Here is a 16,314-nt window from a genome sequence, read left to right as displayed (position 1 = left end):
GAATATAAGAAGAGGGTCTGGTGTTTATATTTGTCTTAAGGTCACATCAGAGTCACTCGACAGTCTGTCAGGCGAAACCTAAGTTTAAACATTAAGCAAGGGAGTGTTCGACACTAATGATTAAACTTTTAAATCAAGATGTTGAGGCCTCTCTGTCTACAACAGAGAGCCTGTTGGATGATAGATAGATAGATAGATAGATAGATAGATAGATAGATAGATAGATAGATAGATAGATAGATAGATAGATAGATAGATAGATAGATAGATACTTTATTCATCCCCGGGGGAATTTGTTTCTAGCAAATGGCACAGCAGAATATATTTAATTTAAGAAAATTAAATTGTAAAAAAATGCTAAAATGCAAAGTATAGTGTATATAAAGTGTATATAACCAATAGATAGATGCGGTATAGATCTAGCACAGACTAAACACACTTAGTCTGTGCTAAGCTGAGTATCAGGTGATCAATATGTGTTTGTTGTCTATTATTACTCCATCCTCTTTAATGTCACCGAATAACATTGCTAAAACTATAAAGATGAATTTTTTTTTTTTTTTGTTAGCTGTGTTTTCCAATTGTTACTTGTCTCCCGAGAGAAAGACCTTACACAGATCTGGATTGTTTGTATGAGAGGAGTAAAGGTCCATGACAGTGACCACCTTCACCTTCACCCCCTTTTCCTCTCCTCCACCCCTCTTGCACACGCTGAGCGGAACCCGGCAGTCTCTAGGACCCCGCGGCAGCCGGCCGCCGCCAGTCTGCAGGCCCCTGCAGAGAGAGAGAGAGAGAGAGAGAGAGAGAGAGAGAGAGAGAGAGAGAGAGAGAGAGAGAGAGAGAGAGAGAGAGAGAGAGAGAGAGAGAGAGAGAGAGAGAGAGAGAGAGAGAGAGAGAGAGAGAGAGAGAGAGAGAGAGAGAGAGAGAGAGAGCGGTGCATCTGGAAGAGAGCTGGCCGGCTGGGGAGGCGGAGGACGGGGAGAGAAGAGGAAGGAGGCTCCGGGAGCAAGCGAGACAAAAAAAGGTCAGGCCCGGGACTCGGGGGTAAAAACGGGGAACGATCACGCGGCGATTGACGCCTTTAAATCCGTTTAACCCGGCACTGCTCGCCGCGCAGGAAGGAAGGAAGGGCAACCTTCATGTGAAGAAAAACGTGAGCGCCCCGAGAGCGGAAGGCGCTGGGAGGAAATGGGGAAATAGCATTTAGGGTTTTGCTTCTTCTTCTTCTTCTCCTTCTGCTTTCGGGGTTGCAGATGTGCTGATTGGACATCGCGATGTGCACTTGAACTTGACCTGATTAGCCGCAGAGAGCCGGGACCGTCGCTCCTGATAACGTTGGCCTCATTAAATAAAACAATAACGGGGGATTTCTACTTGGAGTGGCCGTGGCCTGTAAAAAAAAAAAGAGCCACAATCCCCCCATGGCCATAATGCATACTTCCCCTGCTGCTCAGACATCTGAAACTTTTTAATGCACAGTTTAATTGAATAATACATGTATCAGCTGATCGCAGTAATGTGAGCTTATGGGAGCTGCTCGTGACGTGACATGCGGTGACATTAAACGCCTGTGTGGCCCAATAATACATTAAAAAAAAAAAAGATAACACGTTCTGGTTGTTGCCTGGGATTATTTTTGGGTAGCAAATCAGCTTAAACCGTTTCAAATGAATCAGAACCGGCTGTCATTAATATTGACGTCACCCCAAAAGGAAATGAAACACATCCCAGGGCCATATGAATATATTGAAGCTTCTTTATTTATTTTTTTGCACATTTCCACGAGTCTTACTGTGCTGTGTGCGCATGGCAGACTCCTCTAACTTTAACACCTGAAGTGAGATGATTTATGATTTATTTTTGCAGCGTTATTCAGGTCAAACATCAGCGGCCTCCACATGTTGACTATACCGTGTGTGTGCACCCACACACACACACACACATACACACCCATGTGGTGTAAAAAAGGCCCTATAGAGGTGCTCGTAGCCATACGGTATCCTATAGAAGCCTGTGAGGTTCCTGCACGTGACGTGCACCCAGCAAAAAGAAAGCTGGGGCTAAAAATAACCCACTTTGTGACAGACGGTGTAGATTGAACCGTAAAAACGTGCACTGGATGTGTTTCTGCAGCGCGAAGCTCACCTGTGGGCGAAAGCATCACAACACCTTGAGAGTGTCTCACGATTGTCACGTTTGCTTCTTTTCATCCTGCAGGAGAGCGGCGGAGAGAAGAGGGATCATCTCTCATTTCTTTTTTTTTTTTTTTTTTTGTTCCTTTTGAGTTTATTTTCACCTCATCATCTCCATCGCCCCCTCCCCCCCCTACCCCGACCCCTTCCTCCCTCCTCCCTATTATCACACATCCCCCCCCACTAGAAGCCCCCGTAGGACTCGACGATGCCGTCCAACACTGTCACCAACACCAACACCCCCGCACTCAAAGGCTCCGACTATGCCGACTCACCCGGAAACAGAATGGTAAGAAACATCGACCGTCGACGTTCGCCCTCGGGAATCTCACGTCAGGTGTTTCAGAGACTCCCCTGAAGCTCGGCGCGTCTCTAAGTGACCCGGTGGTTTCTCAACGTCGCGGCTTCCGGGCGTCGCGGAGTTTACTCGGTCATGTTTTGGCTCGAGCTAAGCTGTTGATTAATATTGGATTTGAGCCCCCATCTGTGAAAAAAAGCAATTTTGCCCTGAAAGCTTTCAAACTCACCGGATTTAAAAGAGGAGATTACTTTCTCCTGGGATTATCCAGCAATGCACCTTTTAAAAATATATATATATATTCCTAAAATATGGGTAAAGAGTACATGAGTGTGTTTGAGCGGTCGCTTCAGGTCGAGGCTCATTACAACAAAACGCCCCCTTAATTTTCATGGAGTGAAGTGATCCGTCCAGCTGATCTTAAGGCCGGCTGGAGCTGCACCAACACCTCCTGTTCACCTCTGAGTAATCCAGACGGCGTGTGAAGTGCCACGTCAACCTTCCACGATGCAGACAGACCCACCACCACCATCATCATCATCATCATCATCGGGGGTCTGTGCGTAGCCGCAGCATCACCGAGGTGGCTAAGCTGCAGCTGTGTTAATGTGACATCCGCTGCTGCTGCTGTTGTAATGGCGGCTGGTGACGTGTGGGCGTTGGCTGGTTGTAGGTTGAGCTGGAGCGGCTCCACGGATCGGTCCTCTTCCTCGACGTTCCCCGTTACACAGTACTGCCCTTAGTCTTGTTGCCTGGCAACAGAAATTGCCTTAAATAACCGGCAACCCGGTGCAGAGATATTGACAATGTAGCCGGGTTCACTCGAGGCAACAACAAATCATATTTCAGGCTTTTATGTGTTTTTTTCCGGGGGGATTTTTTTTCAGGGGGGTGAAGCTGTGTGTGAAAATGGCGTGATTTTTCTTTCTTTTTTTTTTTTGAAATTCAGCGTGCATGTGCGGCTGCTCCCGCAGCGATAGCGAAGCGCCACTGAATTGTGTCATCCGCGTATATAAGTGGTTCCCAAATGAGCCGGCGCACCGGGCTGCATTCAAAACGTTCCATTATCTATGCAAATTCCACCGCCATGTAAAGGGGAATAAACCCCCCCCACTTCCCTCCGAAGCACCGGGCTCTCTACTCGTAATCACACAATGAACCGGCGACGCACATCCTCTCCTCGAGGCATCAATACCTGCATTTAAAATAACCTTTTTCAAAAGGATCGGGGGAGAGAAGAGGGAGGAGGTGAACTCTGTGTTTTTAGTCCAGAAATCCACTGATGAATATCCAAAAGCATCGTTCATCCATTATGACCGCGTGCCCGTTAATCATATCTATCTCTTTATGCAAATCAGTTCATCAGCCTGGGACTCTGATAGATGATGGATTTATTCCATTTTCAGCAGCAAACACACGGGACGTAACGTAACGCGAGCTTTTTGAAATTCCTGCCTGTGTTTTAGGAGGATATGTACTTTATTCATCCCCCCGAAGGGAAAGTATATTAAAGTCCTCCATCGCTTAAGTTAGAGCCAGAAAGAGTCCGTGGGAACTTCAGTCCAGCTTTTGAAGAATGATTTTAGGGCATTTTCACCTTCACTGGATACTTGACGGAGAGAAAAAAAGAGCAGAGAGAAGACAATATGTCAAAAAAGTGTAAATACTGTGACCCGTCAGATTGTGTGATCTGATCAGGAATTTTGTTTTTGTGTTTTTGGCGCGTTAAAATATGTATTTTCAGCTCCAAACAGTGACTCTCTGGTGGCTCTTGAAGCAGTTATGTTGTTTTTTGAGCTGATAAGAGAATATATTGTTGCATCACTTCCTGCATATAACATAACATAAGAAACATGGAGGTCTTCTGTCCCCAACGCTACAGTATTTAGATATGTCGGGTGTCATATACTATTATTATTCACAGATTTTGATAACAGTGATACATCCTGTAGTGATTAAATCACTTTTTTTTTAAAATTCTTGCCCCTTCCAGTGAATTTACAGAGCTTTAATCCATGGAAACCTTGACTCAAGCCCCATTTAATAAGGTTTGTGATCATATCACATGATCTTCATGGGATGGAGTTCGCCAAACGCTTTGAATCTTAAATGAAGAATAGACGTCCTTAAAAGTGCAGAATATAACATCGACTATTCAGAAACCACTGGGGCAAACGACCTGTGGATGAAGGATGAAGACGGCGTGATACGATTGAACCGTCTTGACGCTCAATTTAAAGATAGTTATTAGATGTCTGGATGCAAGGCGTGACACATAAATGAACGTATATGCACGTATAGTATAACGTATGCGTGTTTAAAATACACCCCTGGTTGCTCCGTAGCCTGCAAAGTGACGTTTTTAATTGCAACCTGTTCCCAGATAGTTTCGACATGAAGCTCTAATGCAGGAAGACGAAATAAGTGCAGAAACGCAGCGTAGCGCTCGACCTTTCTTCCCTCATGAAGTCACTGAACTGTGCTGCTCTGCTTCTCACACCGTCCATCATGCACAGTGCTCTCGCGGCAATCGTCTGTCGCCAACCATTAAAATAAAAAGTCAGCAGAGGAACCCCGCAGAACGCCGCAGAAGGCCTTCACAGCGCGGCGAGCTCGTTTATCGTTACAGGAATCTCACATCCAATACTGAAGGAATTTAATAAAGGGCCTGGCCCTTCAAACCCCAGCTGTCAGGATCGGCCCTCGCGGCCTCGTGGTGCCGGTGGTCCTGTTCAGTGGTCATGAAACTCAAAGCGTCGACATTAGGATCATCTTCTCTCCCCATCAAGTCCTCAGGCACTCGGCGGTGGCGAACGTGGGGCTTTTGTTCTCGGGGGGTTTGACAGTTTTTATTAATCAAAGAGGGAAATTACAGCAGGGGGAAGGGATGGGGGTCGGGGGGGGGGCATGTCTTTGTGATGGTGTCAAGAGGAGGAGGAGGGGCCGCGGGGGGGTCGTCTGCAGAAGGTCAGCGCTGCGTCCGAGGAGCTTTCACTTCAGCCCGGTTCAAAGGGACGTGCCATTCACTTTCTATCTGCCTCATTGTCCACTCGGCCAGAGACACTCGAGGACCCGCTGCACCCCCCCCACTCCTCCACCCACCCACCCACCCCACCCACCCCTTCAGCCAAATGCTCAAGTGTTTCAGAGTGGGGTGTAGTTTTTCTGCGCGTCCTCCAGCGCTAGCATCTCTCCTGCTGCTGCACCTTTTTTTGGCCGAGGTGATGAAACCACCACTTAGCTGGAAACAGGTGCTCGTGAGCAAAACGGGACATTCCCATCGGTACATCGGCGACACGGCACCGTTGCTCCCACGTCGGCGCGGCGTTCTGAGTCTAAATCGTGACGTGTGTTGTTGTTGTTCGCAGGGGGAAAGCACAATACTGGACATGGACCTGATGAAGGAGGAGAAGTCGGCGAAAAGTAGTTCCTCCTGTAAAGTTGGCAAGCCTGGAAGGAAGCGCAAGCAGTTTCCAGTGAGTGTTGATCCGACTGCGTGCATCATGCACACTGGTTTTACAGTGTTCTTTGGTTATAGGCGTCCACTATTCACTATTTGCATGCTTAAGATATCAGCTAGTTGTTTTTTTTTAGCACAGCAACATAAAAAGGACTAAAACACTTTTGTATTTTTTATTTAGTTTGCAGTCGAGTGCTTTTTGTCAAGTAATTCCCAAACTGTCCTCCTTTGAGGAGGAGGAGGAGAGATTCAATGCCTTTTAAGGAATTCCCATCCCTTTAAGAATTCCTTCAGCTGCGCTCATAGTGAAGCGTTTTTGTGTACCATGCTGGACTTATTGGGTTGAGGCCGGGTTATGCTCGATAAGATCATACGTTTCATTCATGCAAAAAAAAAAAAACACACACACATGTTATCCAGTCACATCTAAAGGCAGCTGTTCCGAATATCCACACTCGTGTGGGGGGGAAGTCCTGCCAGATGGAGAAGGACACGGCGTCATTAATCTTTTTTAATATGGGGATGAACGGCCATATTCTTTGGGCAATACGGTTTTCATTGTGTTGCAATTATTTGTACACATGTAACGCAACAAATACGCAGACTCCTTCAAGCGGAGGGCTTGGATGTTGGAGCTCGTGGGATCTAAAATCTTCCCGCCCGCCTTCGCTGATTCAAAGGTGGAATCCTTTGAATCTTCTCCTCCTCACACGCCCTTCGCTGACAGAAGAGCGTCGTTTTAATGACTTTTAATAAGCGCTATTCTCGCCCTCTTCGTGCAGCCAGAGGCCATGTTGGATGCGAGTCAGTGTGCAGGCACATCGTGAATGAAGGGCGCATTAAAGGTGGAGGATGTCCCAAAGTGTGCGCTGTTATCGCGACTCATGCCGTCTCTCCACGACAGCAGACCTTTCGCCACGAGAGGATGAACTGTACGACGCGTCATGTGAAGTAGCGTGCATGTTCCTCAACGTGTGACGTGATAAATAGTCACAAAAAAAAGAAGAAAGTTGTGGTGAGACATTGCAAATTTCCCAAAAATCTGCACAAGACGACAAGTATCCACAGCCTCCGTGTGAAAATTAAGCATGTGCACTACTTTGTACTCGTAAACACCAGCACCATTCATAATCTGGGAAGTCTTTTGCGGCTAAAAACCCTGATTTAATAATGACTCCGGGGCCCACATGTATCTGTTTAGTCTTTCTTTCCTTTATTTGCATAAACGTCAGCTCTAAAATCATGTTAATTCATATTCACTCTCAGTGTGATGCAACAACAGTTGCAGGCTTTGCAGGCGAGGGAGGAACACGCCGGTTTGTGTCAAAGTGTATTCAAAGCAGCCGAGTTGTGCGACCAGTTACACACATGAAGGAACGCGATACTCGTGTTTACGCAGCCGTGGGGGATCGAACACACGGGCAAGACGCTCCAGCCACAGGCGTGTTGTGTTGTTGATGTTACTGAATACTTAACATGTCGTCTAAAAGGCTTTTTTTCTCCTTCTAAATCCAGAAGATACTCGTGGATTAAAGGTCGCACTTCTTCCTCTTTGTGCTGACTATGAAATGTCAGGTAACGCTGGTGAACAGCTGTTCATGGCCGGATATCACGAAGCTCCGCCCCTTTTTTTCCACCTTTTATAAAACAGAAAACACGGACGAGGTCAAATTAGGTGCTCAAAGAAAATGTTGAATTTAAAAAATGGCCGACATGGCTGCTCTTTACTCTTCTTCTTCTTCTTCTTGAGTGACATTCAGCGCCTTCAGCTCATGTGGAGTTTCACAAATGTGCAGCTGGTTTTCGGCATGTTTCAGCATTGAATACACAGAACATCACATTTACAACTATTTCCCCCCTTTTTTGGGGGATCAATTAAGAGTAAAACCTGCTGTTTTAATGTAAGACAAACTCGCTGCTCGTTGATGCAACTCCGTTGATGCAACTCCGTCAAGTTGAGCAATGAGTAAATACGTTTATAAAACAGGTTTCAGGGCAGTGACCTTTGTCATTACATGCAACCAAATAGCCGAGTGAAATCACACAATGACAACTATAGCATCCTTTTTTAGTCTTCAACAACTCCTGAGGGGGGGGGGGGGGATTGGTGGATTTGACGCTGATGAGATGAAGCGTCAGAGGTTGTGGGTCGTAAAACCAAAACAATGACCTGAAAGACGCTAAACTGGCCTGTAGAGGAGAGAGAAGGAGCTGCAACGGTGGATGATAATTATCTGTTGCGCCGGCTTTGTCCTCGGGCCTTTTGATCCATTGTTATGCAGGAATATGGGTTTGTGCGTCGTTCACAGCGAACTGAACACACGCCGTCGGCTCGTTGTGTGTGTGTGAGTTGTGATGCCGCGGTGGTGAATTGGATTAGGGAGCCGCTGTTTTATTTTGACCTCTGTCCGCCCGGCGGAGCGGCCCTGATTTAATGGCGGTGACCTTTGACCTCCGGCGGGGGCCGCGTGTAGTTCAGTGGGTCACTAATCTGTTGCGTAATTCTTTTGAGCGGCGGTTGTGTGTGTGTGTGTGTGTGGACCGTTTGTGCGTTCTTGTGAGCGTGTAGCCGGGGTTTGTGCATATGTTTGAATGTCTGTTTGTGTGTCACACACAGACACACACAGACACACACACTAACACACACACTTACACCTACACACACACACGCTGACACACATACATATACACGTACACACATACACACATACACATACATACACATGCACACACATAAACAGGCATAGACATACATACACACACACACACATACATACACATACATACATAGACATACACACACACACACATACACATACACACATACACATACATACACCTACACAGATACACATAAATACACCTACACACACACACACACACACACACACACACACACACACACACACACACATATACACACCTATACATACATAGACATACACACACATACACTTACACACACACATATACACTTACACACAGACATACACACACATACATACATACATAAACCTACACACACACAGACATACACACACATAGACATACATACACCTACACACGCACAGGCACACATATAGACATACACACACAGACACACACAGACACACACACACAAACACACACACACAAACACACACAAACACACACACAAACACACACAAACACACACACACACACACACACAAACACACACACACACACACACACACAGACACAAACACACACACACACACACACACACACACACACAGACACACACACACAAACTCATATTCTCCCCGTTGTGACTGGAGCGTCGATGCTCGTGTGGATTTCTTTCCTTCATTCATGGTGTGAAACTGGAAACTCTTCAAACATTTTCGGTTAATTCCGCTGCAGCGATGAGGTCATTCAGAGTTTTGCGGCCTGCGAGGAATGTTTAAAAAAAAACCAGAGAAACCTCGGCCCGACGCGGCTTTGTTTTACGACGCCGTTCGGCTTCCACTTGTTCCTCACGCAGACGCTTCACAGGTCTGAGGGTCACGTCGCAGCCGGCTTTGAGTTGTGTTTTCTTATTCAATCTGCGAGCGCGCCGTCACATTTTGAACCTTTTTCCTCTTGAAGCGCAGGATCACGGTGTTTGTTCAACCTCCTCTGCAGGAAGACAGACGCCTCCTAAAGCTTTGTTGTCGCTCGCCTTAAATGCAAACCGCTGTACCGACATCCACGGGAGAGGAAAAGCTGTCGGCGCCGCTCTCATCAGCGGTGACAGTCTGATCTCACAAGACATGCTCCACTTTCTGCACCCGGTAACCCAGTAACGGATCGTCTGAGACAGTGTGTGTGTGCGTGTGTGTGTGTGTGTGTTTTTTCTTCTTTTTAATGGCTAATTTTAGGCAGACACACAATCACATTTCTTCAAACTCCCGTGGGTGAAACAAATCCTTTTCTAGGTCTTTTTCGAGACAGTCGGCCGCTTTCTTTAACGCAGCGGTTTTCAAACGGTGGGGCGTGACCCTCTAGTGGGACGCGGAGGTATTACAGGTGGGGCGCAGGGGGGAGATGCAGATTTATTAATCCCGCAGTGGGGGAATTATTCTCTGCATTTTACCCATCATCCTTAGTAATAAAGGAGCTTTGTGCTGCTGTGAAGCTCTGGGGCTTCAGTGCCTTGCTCAAGGACACTTCAACATAAAACTATGGGGAGAAAACAGGAATCCAACCGGCTTCCTTGGTCATCTTTTTTGCCAAATACGAGTTATTTTTTGCACATATATAACTTTATTTGCATTGTTTTAACAAACACATGTTATTAGTTTTTGTCAGATGGAGCAATCTGGTTTACTTGAAAGGGATTTTAATTTCCTTTAATCTATTAATTAAAAAAGATGGAGTCTCAAAAAGTTACACCATTTTGTTCCCACGTCGTTGGGGCCCGAACATTTTGCTTCCTCCAAAGTGGGGCGCGACAGAGAATCGCTGCTTTACCGCGAGGCGGTGCGTAAAGAGGACTGAACATCTGCCGCCGTGACTTCAAACCACAGCTGGAGACGGCTTGTCTCTCTCCAAGTCTCTGCACACGACAGCAGCGTCTAACCGGGCGTTTCAAACCGGACCTCTTTGTTGTCAAACAGCCAACATTCCCCGCATATTTCCACGCTGCTGTAACCACGAACGCGCGGCCGTGAGGAAGCTCAGCGGCGCACCTGATGAACTCTCATGTAATCCTCTCCCTGCTCCCTCGCAAGTAAATAACTGTGCAGGCACATTTACTGGCACGGCTTTTGAAGTTTACAACTCTGGCTTCACGGAGCTGAATGGACGAAACGTCATAATTCACCGGCTAATAACTGTAGTAGACGTCGAGCGACACGTTTGATTCTGTCCGGATGGAGCCGAGAGTGTTGAAGGGATGAATTTAAGCTCCTCTAATATGAAATAGATGAATGCCTTCGCACATATTTTATGTCAAACAGCCCACTTAGCCAACAGAGCCTGAGTAGCGCTCATCCTCAGTCTGATAGTGTTTTATTGTCGCTCACCGCCATGACCTTTTTTCCTCAAGCGCGCCGGATGATTTGTCATACATTCCTGGACGGTTTCGTTTATTGCGCCGCCAGCTACAGCGTATCCAGCGATACGACGCAACCGCTGACAGCCTCGTACAACTTTGAGGACATGTAATTGTAACACGCCGCTACAGCAATAACAAGCCTCTTAAAAAGCTGACAGACTGCCAGGACGCTAACGTTTCAACCTCCTCTTCCCCTCTTTCCTCTCTCCGCCTGCAGGGCGAGAGCGGCGGCTCCCTCAAAGGCGCCGCGGTCCACAACGGGGACGCGGTGGGCCACGGAGACGGGACGCCGACCGACGCCGACGCCCGCTTCCCCAAACAGGAGAAGAGGGACGTGGAGAACGGCGTCCCCAGAGACCCTTCCTCCTCCTCCTCCTCGTCCTGCCGGGTGGAGGACGGCGCCCGGGGTCGCGGCCCGAGTCCGACCCCGGAGAACGGATTCCCGCTCGGCCGGGAAGACTCGGAGAAGGACAAGGACGACGGCTCGACGACGCCGACGACGCCGCCGTGCAAGAAGCGAGGGAGGCGGAAACTGGAGCGCCCGACGAAATGTGAGTGTTCTGGGCTTCTGCTCGGCCAACGTTTGACCCGCGTCATGTGACTCGTACGCGACGTGGAGTAGAGAACTGTGAATGGACGTCAGGCTGACCGGGTCTGTGCCAGCACGAGGAACAAAGAGGTCAAATGTGTTGCGCTCATGCTGCTGCGAGGACGGAGAGGCACGAGGAAATATTAGAGGCTGCACTGTAAAGCTTAATTATAATGTTTCATAGCTACGCCGATATTAATGCACAAGCTGCTATTTAAATGTGCAACGTGCACCATTTGCCCCAAAATAAGATGGAGTGGCATCTAATTGGCCCTTAGCTGCTACTTTGTCGAGCTCGCAGAGCGGCCATGTTTACCACGCTGTCACTAGCTGAACCCACTGAAAACACATTAGCACATTTTTTTTGGAAAAACCAAAAGGGGATTTCTGGCTCTAATTGGCTGGTTTGTGTTTGAGGGCGGGGCTTAGCTAAGGGTCAAATGTGGAAAGAGTTTCAGTGAATCCAAATGTGATGGAAAAGGTGGGAAAAAATCTATAAAAATACACAGACACACACAATTACAATATGAACACCCAGACTAATAGATTACAATTAATTAAAAGTGTAGAAAAAAAGACCTAAAACAATTAAATAGCAAACTGTCCACATTGTTTTAGGCTCATGCATCATGTTGTACTTGAGTTTGCTCTCAGAGATCTGAACCTGCAGCAGCAGATAACCTGAGCGTGTGAAGACGACATGAATCAGAGGGCGCCGAGAGAGAGAGAGAGGTGCTGACAGGTAGTTTTTAGTCCAAGATGGAGATTAACAACATCACTTAGCGGCCCCTCCACTCTGCTTTTAGCTCTGTGTATCTCTCTATCAGTCTGTCTGTCTCTCTCTCTCTCTCTCAGCCACGTGTCTCTGCTGCTCCTCGCTCGGCCTCAGAGACACCGGCTCTGACCTTGACGAGGAGCGCAGTAAATAAAGCCAGGGGAGGAGCGACCCGTCTCTTGGCAACGAGCCTGTGTTGGGAGCTGGCAGGTCTCTGTTGTGGTCGTCTCCACCGGCGGGTTGGCGGGTTGTCGGGTTGGGGGATGGGGGGCCCGCCAGGTGGATGGCGGCGTGCCCAGAAAACTCTTTACAAACCGAGACTGCACTCTGCATTCACCTGATCTGTGCGTCTGGGATCGGTTCCTTCACTTTGAAGCAGAAATCCCGGATAACCCCGTTAGCTTCTGGTGTAAATGGCTAAAAAAAAAACTGGCTCGCATCTCCGCTTCCTCGTCTGTGTTTTTGGCTCCATGGAGGCTCCGACTACTAAAAATCTTGATTTCACACTTTCATTTACTTTCGTAAATGTTCGACGTCGGCGGGCAACAAACAAGTCTGCTTTATGTGGTGTAAACATTAAGTTATGGAAGGTTCTCTATATGATATTCAGGTGCACTTATATAGCGACAAACGGCTGTTTTTCTATGTAAAGATATCGTGTAATGAAGTTCCTCTCCTCTCCCTCCGTGTGTGTTGTAGTCTGCGCGCACTTAAGTGCACTTAAGCTCCTAAAACAATTGTTTTCATAATCAGCTGATGAAATCTCAGGAAAACACCAGCAGAGAGGATTTAACCTCGTAAAGAAGCTATTGAGTTGCATAATCGGGAGTACAGAGAACTTCCTGCCGTAACCATAATGTAAATAGAGGATGTGTGCACGTGCTAAGCTAAATTAGCGTCCTCTGACACACGGCGATGGTTGCAGACATGTAGCACCAACCCTCCATTTTTGTATTTTTTACTTTGGTTTATTTGATAAGAGACAGTGCACCAGAGTTAGCTAAGAGGCTTTTTTTTTTTAGCTCTGTTAGCGTTGTTGCCGTTGTTAGCTTCTAGCAGACAGACAGACGGGGCCAATCCTAAGCTGCATGAACAGAAAGAAGGCTGGCAGTGAATGGCTTTGAGCAAAACCATATAAATAGGTATTTATTTGTGTATTTGTATTTGTGTGCGTCGATCGACTGGAGGAGGTTCTGTACTACTCTGTAACTTTTTATATCTCGTCCCTTAAAAGGTGTCGAGTACGTTTATATTAATATAAATAGTTTTTGGTCACAAAGGAGCTTCAGCATGATTATAGAGTTTAAGTTCTCACATTAAAGTTTCTTAAAAGACACACAAACAGAAGAAATGTGTAGGGAACGACATGCAAGTGTGAAAACTAAACGGATAGCAGCGCGGTTAGCTCCCAATTAGCCTCCAGCTAAAACTCCCGCATGGAGACTCACTCAAGCTCACCCGACTCGTAGCAATAAAAAAAAAAAAAACATTCCTTGTAACTTTCACTGATACTCTTAAACAAACCACTTTCAGACTGAGTGACGGGCTTCACAGCATCCAAGCTCGACCGCATGTTTACTGACTCGCTAGCAGCAGCGAGCAGCTACAATAAACACGTCTTCAATCATCATACTCCCAGCTGAAGCTATCTGTAAACACAGTGACACCCGTCAAATATACATTAACCCTTTGACGTGTGACCCCGGTGTCTTACAATGAGCTGTTTTCATCACATTGTCTCAGTGTCACACAGCAGGAAGGGTATTGGACACTCAACAGATGGAGGAACTGAGATGTTAGCGTTAGCAGTTTCAGGCACAGAGAAGGAAAGCCGAGGTCTGCTCGGGGTCTGCAGACCTGCAGCACATGTTAGTGACATGTTTTCTTGCTTCTTGCAGTGGCAGTCACGTTGCAACGTGCAAACTTAGTCCAGAGGATGGATCGTTTGTTGTTTGCAAGCCACACACACACACATATTAGCTGTTTGGCATCAAGTTTGTGCGTAATATCTGATGCCGGATGAGACATTGAAACAACATTAGAGGATCAAAATATCCTGGAGGATTAAGAAAAAACTGCCCAGATATTTTAAGTGCAAAAAACACCATGCATAAAGTCTCACATGCACTAAACAGCAACAGTATACATGCAGGGATATCCACCCTCAGGCTGTTGGTATATTAATCTCAGAGAGGCGAGTCCTTGGTGGGGCTGGCGGATCGATCGTCCACTAAACAGGGTTCCTGTTCTCCATCTGGAGGGCACAGGAAGGATTTGAGCTGGGGGGGAACTGAGCTCCAGCAACACGAGAGCTGGACCCCACTCAAGCTGGCAAAGGTATACTCTCTGTGGGCAACACGAGCCAGCTCCCCTTCACAAACCCAGTGACCTTGGCAGCGCACACCGCCCCGCAGATTTGTTATATAGTCACTTATTTGCCCCGGTAAGGACGAGGAGAGAGGAGAGATGGGAAGGAGGAAGGAGGCGGGGGGGCTCGGCTACACATGGAACCAACTTGAAGAGGCCGCTAAAAGAGGGCGCGCCATTGTTTGGAGCGGTCTGGAGGGCACTTCACCGACAAGCCGGTGTTGTGCCGTGCAGAAAAACACGCCTTCGAAAAGTTGTCGTGGAGCCTCTCAGGGCTCAAGTGTTACGATAGCGTCGAGGGGCCTCGGCCCAGCGGACACAGTCGTGTTCACTCAGGCTGCGCCATCGCGCTAATTTAAGGCCCGGACGCCTGAAGGATGAGAGACACGCAGTCTCGGACGCTTGGAAGCAAAGTTTAACAACGTGAAAGTGATACCAGAAGGTGTTAGTTTGAGCTTCTGTGATGACAACGCTGATCTTTTTTGGCTTCCTTATCTTTTTTTTCTTCTTCTTCTTCTGCTGCTGACGCGCTTTTTCGTGACATCATGAATCCCGACACTGCGGTCTGAGTGTTTCAGTTGGGTTGTTTCCACGCTCGCTGGCTAACCCCCTCCACGCCGCTCCGCTAAACACGGGCAAACAATGCTGTTAAAGAATGAATAACACGCCCTCGTTTTCATGTTGTGGACCCCCACACCTTCAACCACGGCCAAGTCAGTGGGAAATCCCTACTGGAGCTTTTATTGTGTTCAAGATATTTTTATCAGACCGCGGTTTCTCGTGTTATTTCTGACGCTGTTGTAGCATGCTGCTGCTGCTTCTGGTTTTGCAACTTCCTCTCAATGTAAAGGTCTTTCTTCTTTCCTGTGGAACATATTTGTCTCTTCTAATGAACTCAGTATTCAAGAAATCTGAATCCTGACGCTATGTCACTGTTTGAGGAAGTATTTAGGATATTAAAGTAGGAATACTGCTATTTAAAAATGCTCCATTATAGACAGAAGTCCACAAAGTGTATTGCAAGTGACAGGACGTACCATTGGAGCTGAATAGTGACGGCAACCTTCAGTTGCACTTACTGACACGGTGACTCGACTTGAGGTTGATGCATTTAACTTAACCTTGTTCTATTTATCTTTTAATTAAAATCTCAGCGCGCTCTCAATGTTATTTCATTTTTTTTCAGGCTATCAAAAACCGTATGCTAATAGATAAAAGAGTGATGATGAAGCACCACGTGCTCTAAATACCTTAAATACAGCTTTGAAGAGTTGCATTTGTACACACATGTTCAGTGTCAACGCTAACGTGTTGTAGCGTAAGAGTCCATGATTAATAGAGGATGATCATATCCATGATGTTGCACTTTATGTCGCTTTATTGCACGTTAGACTGTATGAAGAGACGTGAATCAGGAGGTTGTTGGCCTTCACGGCTCTCTCTCAGCGGCGTGGGAGAGGCCGCGGTTATATAGCAACCAGCTGTGTGTCTCATAAAGAGGGGATATAAGGTCAGAAGTGTGACATGTGCCAAAATAAACCTGGCCCTTTTCCACCCTCATCACAACCTGGGCA

General features: G+C 47.0%; 1 protein-coding gene across 4 annotated transcripts in view; it reads left to right on the top strand.

The window, feature by feature from the left end:
• Nucleotides 1-933: 933 nt before the first annotated feature.
• The window catches only part of LOC137787416 (DNA (cytosine-5)-methyltransferase 3A-like), a 35,916-nt gene continuing 20,535 nt past the window's right edge, over nucleotides 934-16,314 (top strand). For all 4 annotated transcript variants that reach the window (XM_068579834.1, XM_068579833.1, XM_068579832.1 and 1 more), the window contains exons 1-4: nucleotides 934-1,024; nucleotides 2,218-2,481; nucleotides 5,859-5,966; nucleotides 11,227-11,560. In XM_068579834.1, the coding sequence (XP_068435935.1) occupies nucleotides 2,401-2,481; nucleotides 5,859-5,966; nucleotides 11,227-11,560 (523 nt within the window). In that variant the 5' untranslated portion in view covers nucleotides 934-1,024; nucleotides 2,218-2,400. The remainder of the gene's footprint in view (nucleotides 1,025-2,217; nucleotides 2,482-5,858; nucleotides 5,967-11,226; nucleotides 11,561-16,314) is intronic.

The sequence above is a fragment of the Clinocottus analis genome, unplaced genomic scaffold (genome assembly GCF_023055335.1).
Source record: "Clinocottus analis isolate CAN_PGR_092001 unplaced genomic scaffold, fCliAna1.0.p SCAF_17, whole genome shotgun sequence".
Lineage (NCBI taxonomy): Eukaryota > Metazoa > Chordata > Actinopteri > Perciformes > Cottidae > Clinocottus > Clinocottus analis.
The sequence above is the reverse complement of the archived record's forward strand: the minus strand, read 5'-3'. Positions and strand labels throughout refer to the sequence as shown.